Source organism: Onychostruthus taczanowskii, unplaced genomic scaffold (assembly GCF_017590055.1).
Source record: "Onychostruthus taczanowskii isolate IOZ18803 unplaced genomic scaffold, ASM1759005v1 scaffold629, whole genome shotgun sequence".
NCBI lineage: Eukaryota > Metazoa > Chordata > Aves > Passeriformes > Passeridae > Onychostruthus > Onychostruthus taczanowskii.
Genome location: NW_024504001.1, coordinates 1 through 8,182, shown reverse-complemented (window position 1 = coordinate 8,182; position 8,182 = coordinate 1). Strand labels below are relative to the sequence as shown.

General features: G+C 63.7%; 1 protein-coding gene across 1 annotated transcript; it reads right to left on the bottom strand.

The window, feature by feature from the left end:
- Positions 1–2,080: 2,080 nt before the first annotated feature.
- Positions 2,081–6,910, bottom strand: LOC121344214 (EVI5-like protein; the record flags this gene model as incomplete). The annotated part of the gene is made up of 3 exons (XM_041419971.1): positions 2,081–3,271; positions 5,250–5,345; positions 6,764–6,910. Coding segments are annotated over 3 exons (438 nt in total), but the record flags the coding sequence as incomplete, so codon positions are not given.
- Between the last annotated feature and the right edge of the window lie 1,272 nt (positions 6,911–8,182).

Here is an 8,182-nt window from a genome sequence, read left to right as displayed (position 1 = left end):
AGAAGCCGAGGATCCATTGGGAGAGGGGGTCCAGAGGGATCTGGGACCCAGGGAGTCCAGAATCTGTTTGAAGAGTCCAGGATCCATTTTGGGATCTGGGATCTGTCCAGGGGGTTCAGAAATGGCCCAGGATCCGTTTGGGGGCTCCGGGATCCGTCCGGGGGTGTCCAGGGGGATCCGGTCACGTCCTTGGGGGTCCCAGAGCAGCCAGGTGGGAACTGGGCCTGGGATCCACAGCCAGGATCCTGAGTTGGGATCCACAGCCGGATCCACAGCAGGATCCACAGCAGGATCCACAGCCAGATCCACAGCCGGATCCACAGCCGGATCCACAGCCGGGATCCACAGCCGGGATCCACAGCAGGATCCACAGCAGGATCCACACCGGGATCCACACTGGGATCCACAGCCAGATCCACAGCGGGATCCACACTGGGATCCACAGCCAGATCCACAGCAGGATCCACACCGGGATCCACAGCGGGATCCACAGCCGGGATCCACATGGGGATCCACCGCAGCATCCACAGCGGGATCCACACTGGGATCCACAGCCAGATCCACAGCCGGGATCCACAGCCGGGATCCACAGCCAGGATCCACAGCCGGGATCCACACTGGGATCCACAGCGGGATCCACACCAGGGATCCAGAGCCAGGATCCATAGCGGGATCCACAGCCGGGATCCACACTGGGATCCACAGCGGGATCCACACCAGGGATCCAGAGCCAGGATCCACACCGGGATCCGGCCGTGTCCAGTGTCCAGCGCTGTCCTGGGAGTGTCCCTGGCCCTGTACCCAGCTGTGTCCCGGGATCTGTCCTGTCCCAGTGTCCTGCTGTGTCCCGGGATCTGTCCCCATCCCGGGATCTGTCCTGTCCTGGGATCTGTCCTGTCCCAGTGTCCTGCTGTGTCCCGGGATCTGTCCCCATCCCGGGATCTGTCCTGTCCCAGTGTCCTGCTGTGTCCCGGGATCTGTCCTGTCCTGGGATCTGTCCTGTCCCAGTGTCCTGCTGTGTCCCGGGATCTGTCCTATCCTGGGATCTGTCCTGTCCCAGTGTCCTGCTGTGTCCCGGGATCTGTCCCCATCCCGGGATCTGTCCTGTCCCAGTGTCCTGCTGTGTCCCGGGATCTGTCCCCATCCCGGGATCTGTCCTGTCCCAGTGTCCTGCTGTGTCCCGGGATCTGTCCTGTCCTGGGATCTGTCCATGTCAGTGTCCGGCTGTGTCCTGGGCTCTGGCTGTGTCCAGTGTCCGGCTGTGTCCCAGCACTGTCCCTGTCCCTGTCCCTGTCCCAGTGGTGTCCTGGGGTCTGTCCCGGGATCTGTCCCTGTCCTGGAATTGTCCCTGTCCCTGTCCCAGTGTCCTGGGATCTGTCCCTGTCCTGGAATTGTCCCTGTCCCAGCACTGTCCCTGTCCCTGTCCCAGTGTCCTGGGATCTGTCCCTGTCCTGGAATTGTCCCTGTCCCAGTGTCCAGAGCTGTCCCTGTCCCAGGCCCTGGCTGTGTCCCTGTCCCTGTCCTTGTGTCCCTGTCCCTGTCCCAGGCCCTGGCTGTGTCCCTGTCCTTGTGTCCCTGTCCCTGTCCCTGTCCCAGGCCCTGGCTGTGTCCCTGTCCTTGTGTCCCTGTCCCTGTGTCCCTGTCCCTGTCCCAGGCCCTGGCTGTGTCCCTGTCCCTGTGTCCCTGTCCCTGTCCCAGGCCCTGGCTGTGTCCCTGTCCTTGTGTCCCTGTCCCTGTCTTTTCCTGGGCTCTGGCCGTGTCCAGGGGTGCCCTGGGATTGTCCCCAACCCCATCCCTGTCCCAGGTGTGTCCCCATCCCTGTCCCAGGTGTGTCCCTGTCCCTGTCCCAGGTGTGTCCCTGTCCCAGGTGTGTCCCTGTCCCTGTCCCAGCTGTGTCCCTGTCCCAGGTGTGTCCCCATTCCTGTCCCAGGTGTGTCCCCATCCCAGGATCCAACGGTGTCCCAGATCCAGCTGTGCCCTGGGATTGTCCCTGTGCCAGATGTGTCCCTGTCCCTGTGCCAGATGTGTCCCTATCCTTGTCCCTTCTCCCTGTCCCAGGTGTGTCCCTGTCCTCGTCCCTGTCCCCATCCTGGGATCCATCCCTGTCCCTGTCCCTGTCCCTGTCCCCTCTGTCCCTGTCCCTGTCCCGGGATCTCTCCATGTTCAGGGTCAGCCAGGCCAGGGCTGTCCCTCGGTGTCCCCTGAATGTCCCTCGGTGTCCCCTGGGTGTCCCTCAGGTGTCCCCAAAGTGCCACAAGGACCTGGGATGTCCCCCAGGTGCCACAGGACCCACAGGTGTCCCACTGTCCCCTGGCCTGTCCCCAGTGTCCCTGTGGGTCCCTAGGTGCCACCTCGGGCTGTCCCCAGTGTCCCCAATGTCCCTGTGCGTCACAGTGCCATGGGTGGCACCTCAGGCTCAGTGTCACTGCTGTCCCCGGTGTCCCCAGTGTCCCCAATGTCCCTGTGCGTCACAGTGCCATGGGTGGCACCTCAGGCTCAGTGTCACTGCTGTCCCTGGTGTCCCCAGTGTCCCTTGTTGGTCATGGTGCCATTGGTGACACCTCGGGCTGTCACTGCTGTCCCCAATGTCCCTGATGTCCCCAGTGTCCCATTGGTCACGGTGCTGTTGATGCCACCTGGTGCTGTCACTGCTGTCCCCGATGTCCCCAGTGTCCCCAATGTCTCCAAGTGTCCCCAACATCCCCTGAGGGTCACGGTGCCATCGGTGCCACCTCAGGCTGTCCCCAATGTCCCCTGTGGGTCACGGTGCCGTTGGTGGCACATCGGGCTTGCTGTCACTGCTGTCCTCAATGTCCCCAATGTCCCCTCAGGTCACGGTGCCATCGGTGCCACCTCCGGCTGTCCCCGGTGTCCCCTCAGGTCACGGTGCCATTGGTGCCACTTCAGGCTGTCCCCGGTGTCCCCTCAGGTCACGGTGCCATCGGTGCCACCTCCGGCTGTCCCCGGTGTCCCCTCAGGTCACGGTGCATCGGTGCCACCTCCGGCTGTCCCCGGTGTCCCCTCAGGTCACGGTGCCGTCGGTGCCACCTCAGGCTGTCCCTGGTGTCCCCTCAGGTCACGGTGCCGTCGGTGCCACCTCCGGCTCACTGTCGCTGCTGTCCCCGGTGTCCCCGGTGTCCCCGATGTCCCCCGGGGTCAGGGCGAAGGGCGGTGGCAGCTCCTCGTCCGAGGAGCCCAGCGAGTCCTCGTCCCCCAGGCGTGTCCCCAAGGCCACCGCGCCGAAGGACAGCGGCCCCCGCAGCAGCCGGATCTGGGACAGGGACGGGGGACAGCAGGGGACAGCAGGGGACAGTGAGGGGACAGGGGGGACAGTGAGGGGACAGCAGGGGACAGCAGGGGACAGTGAGGGGACAGGGGGGACAGCAGGGGACAGCAGGGGACAGTGAGGGGACAGCGAGGGACAGGGACAGGGGACAGCAGGGGACAGAGAGGGGACAGGGGGCACAGTGAGGGGACAGCAGGGGACACAGAGGGACAGGGACAGGGGACAGCAGGGACAGTGAGGGGACAGCAGGGGACAGAGAGGGACAGGGGACAGAGAGAGGACAGTGAGAGACAGCCAGGGGACAGAAAGGAGACAGGGACAGGGGACAGCAGGGACAGAGAGGGGACAGGGACAGGGGGGGACAGCGGGGACAGCCAGGGGATAGGAGAGGGAACAGGGGACAGTTGGGACAGCAGGGGACAGGGACAAGGGACAGCAGGGACAGGGGACAGCAGGGGACAGAGAGGGGATGGCACAGGGCAGGGACAGGGAGGGGACAGCGAGGGGACAAGGACAGGAATGGAGATGGGGACAGGGACAAGGGACAGGGACAGGAGGGGACAGCGAGGGGACAAGGACAGGAATGGAGATGGGGACAGGGACAAGGGACAGGAACAGGAGGGGACAGCGAGGGGACAAGGACAGGAATGGAGATGGGGACGGGGACAGGGGACAGGAGGGGACAAAGCCAACAGAGAAGGGCAGGAGGGAGGACACAGAGGGACCACGCTGTCACCAGCTGTCCCCAGGCCGTGTGGCACCGAGGGGACATCGCCGGGTGCCATCCAAATGTCCCCAACCCCTGTCCCCTTCCCCAGGCCCCGTGGATGTCACCTGGGTGTCCCCTGTGTGCCCAACCCCCATGTCCCCTGTGCCTCCTGGTGCACCCTCGTGTCCCTGGTGTCCCTGGTGTCCCCAACACCCCCAGTGTCCCCAATGTCCCTGATGCCCCCAGTGATGTCCCCAGCGATGTCCCCGTGTCCCACCTCGGCCTTGAGCTGCTGGATGTGGCCCTGCAGGTGCCGGATGTACTGCGCCCCCCGTGTCCCCAGTGTCCCCAATGTCCCCAGTGTCCCAGATGTCCCCAGTGAAGTCCCCATGTCCCCGATGTCCCCCATCCGATGTCCCCCTGTCCCCTCCATGTCCACATCCCCTCCATGTCCCTGATGTCCCCTCCATGTCCTCACATCCCCGTGTTCCCACATCCCCCAGTGTCCCCATGTCCCCCATCCCTCCATGTCCCCGATGGCCCCAGTGTCCCTCATGTCCCCCTGATGTCCCCGATGTCCCCCATCCCCTCCATGTCCCCATGTCCCTGATGTCCCAAATGTCCCCATATCCCCAGTGCCCATGTCCCCAGTGTCCCCCATAATCCCTTCCATGTCCCCAACATCCCCATGTCCCCCTGATGTCCCCGATGTCCCCAGTGTCCCCCATCTCCCCGATGTCCCCAATGTCCCCACCACCCCCAAATCCCCCTCATGTCCCCTTATCCCAATGTCCCCATTGTCTCCTGATGTCCCCAATGTCCCCATCTCTCCCCATATCCCTCCCCATGTCCCTCATGCCCCCATGTCCCCACCAAGTGCCCGTGTGCCCCCAGTGTCCCCATTGTCCCCTCAGTGTCCCCCATGTCCCCGTACCTGGATCTCCAGCTCAGCCACGCGCTGCCTCATCTCGGCCAGGGCGTGTCCCCGATGTCCCCAATGTCCCCATTGTCCCCAGTGTCTCCAGAGGCCCCATGTCCCCCTGATGTCCCCAGTGTCCCCTCAGTGTCCCCAGTGTCCCCATTGTCCCCTCAGTGTCCCCCACGTCCCTGTACCTGGATCTCCAGCTCAGCCACGCGCTGCCTCATCTCGGCCAGGGCGTGTCCCCGATGTCCCCAATGTCCCCATTGTCCCCAGTGTCTCCAGAGTCCCCATGTCCCCCTGATGTCCCCAGTGTCCCCTCAGTGTCCCCGTACCTGGATCTCCAGCTCAGCCACGCGCTGCCTCATCTCGGCCAGGGCGGCCATGCTGTCGGCCTCACGCAGCCGCACGGCCATCACCTCCTCCTTGCTCTGGGGACAGCGCTGTCACCCTGGGGACACCCCAGGGACACCACAGGGACACACAGGGACACCATGGGGACACCCAGGACACCTCCAGTGACACCCAGGGACACCACAGGGACACCCAGGGACACCCAGGGACACCATGGGGACACCCAGGGACACCACAGGGACACCCCAGGGACACCATGGGGACACCCAGGGACACCCCAGGGACACCCAGGGACACCATGGGGACACCATGGGGACACCCAGGGACACCCAGGGACACCATGGGGACACCCCAGGGACAGCACAGGGACACCGTGGGGACACCCGGGGACAGCCCTGCCACCATGGGGACACTGTGGGGACACCCCAGGGACACCCAGGGACACCATGGGGACACCCCCGCGACACCATGGGGACACCGTGGGGACACCGTGGGGACACCCAGGGACACCCAGGGACATTTGGGGACACCTAGGACGCCCCAGGGACCGCCAGGGACATCCTGGGGACACTTCAGGGGCACTGGGGACATCCCCGTGTGCATCCCAAATGTCCCCAGTGTCCCCAATGTCCCCAATCCCCCCAATGTCCCCAACATCCCCAAGTGTCCTCAATGTCCCAAAAGTCCAAATGTCCCCAACATCCCCAATGTCCCCAACATGCCCAACGTCCCCAATGTCCCCAGTGATGTCCCTACTGTCCCCAGAGCTGTCCCATGTCCCCAATGCTGTCCCCATTGTTCCTGATGTCCCCATTGCTGTCCCCCATGCTGTCCCCAGTGTCCCCGTTGCTGTCCCCAATGCCATCCCCATTGTCCCTGTTGCTGTCCCCATTATCCCCATTGCTGTCCACGCTGCTGTCCCCAGTGCCATCCCTGCTGTCCCCGTTGCTGTCCCTGTTGCTGTCCCCATTGCTGTCCCCCCGCTGTCCCTGTTGATGTCCCCAGTGCCACCCCCGCTGTCCCCGTTGTTGTCCCGTTGCTGTCCCCGTTGCTGTCCCCATTGTCCCCATTGCTGTCCCCCCGCTGTCCCCATTGCTGTCCCCATTGTCCCCAGTGCCACCCCGCTGTCCCCGTTGCTGTCCCCATTGTCCCTGTTACTGTCCCCATTGGCCCCATTGCTGTCCCCACTGTCCCCGTTGCTGTCCCCATTGTCCCTGCTCCTGTCCCCATTGTCCCCATTGCTGTCCCCGTTGCTGTCCCCATTGGCCCCATTGTCCCCATTGTCCCTGCTCCTGTCCCCATTGTCCCCGTTGCTGTCCCCGTTGCTGTCCCCACTGTCCCCATTGCTGTCCCCATTGCTGTCCCCCCGCTGTCCCCGCTGCTGTCCCCATTGTCCCCATTGCTGTCCCCATTATTGTCCCCAGTGCCACCCCGCTGTCCCCGCTGCTGTCCCCATTGCTGTCCCCATTGTCCCCAGTGCCACCCGCTGTCCCACCTTGCACTGTGCCTCGGCGTGTTTGCGCTGGCTCTCGCTGAGCTGCGCCTGCAGCCCCTGGCTCTGCGCGGCCGCGGCGCGGAGCTGCTCCCGCAGGCCGGCGCAGGCCTGCTCGGCCCGGCCCAAAACCGACTGCTGGATCCGCCCCTAAACCGGGACAGACCCGGGACAGACCCGGGATAAACCAGGATTAACCCGGGATTGATCTGGGATTAACCCGGCCGCGGCGCGGAGCTGCTCCCGCAGCCCGGCGCAGGCCTGCTCGGCCCGGCCCAAAACCGACTGCTGGATCCGCCCCTAAACCGGGACAGACCCGGGACAGACCCGGGATTGATCCGGGATTAACCCGGGATTGATCCGGGATTAACCCAGCCCAAAGCCAGCCCCGCTCCCGCAGCCCGGCGCAGGCCTGCTCGGCCCGGCCCAAAACCGACTGCTGGATCCGCCCCTAAACCGGGACAGACCCGGAATTGATCTGGGATTGACCTGGGATTAACCCAGGATTAACCCAGCCCAAAGCCAGCCCTGCTCCCGCAGCCCGGCGCAGCCCTGCTCGGCCCGGCCCAGGACACACTGCTGGATCCGCCCCTAAACCGGGACAGACCCGGAATTGATCTGGGATTGACCTGGGATTAACCCAGGATTAACCCAGCCCAAAGCCAGCCCTGCTCCCGCAGCCCGGCGCAGCCCTGCTCGGCCCGGCCCAGGACACACTGCTGGATCCGCCCCTAAACCGGGACAGACCCGGAATTGATCTGGGATTGACCTGGGATTAACCCAGGATTAACCCAGATAAACCCGGGATTAACTCGGGATTAAGCTGGGATAAACCCAGATAAACCCAGGATTAACCTGAGATAAACCTGGGATTGACTGGGATAAACCCAGGAAAATCCTGGGATTAATCTTGGATTAACCTTGGATAAACCTGGGACTGATCCTGGATTAACACGGGATTAACCCGGGATAAACCCGGGATAAACCCTGCTCCCCAGCGCAGCCCTGCTCGGCCCGGCCCAGGACACACTGCTGGATCCGCCCCTAAACCGGGACAGACCCGGGACAGACCCGGGATTAACCTGGATAGACCTGGGATTAACCCAGGATTAACCCAGATAAACCCGGGATTAACCTGGGATAAACGCAGATAAACCCAGGATTAACCTGAGATAAACCTGGGATTGACTGGGATAAACCCAGGAAAATCCTGGGATTAATCTTGGATTAACCTTGGATAAACCTGGGACTGATCCTGGATTAACACGGGATTAACCCGGGATAAACCCTGCTCCCTGCTCTCCCAGTGCTCCCAGTTCAGTTCCCAGTACCCCCAGTCCCTCCCAGTTCCATACCTGTCTCACCTGTGTCTGCAGGTGCAGCACCCGCTGACTCAGCGCTCTCAGCCCCGTTCCCAGTCCC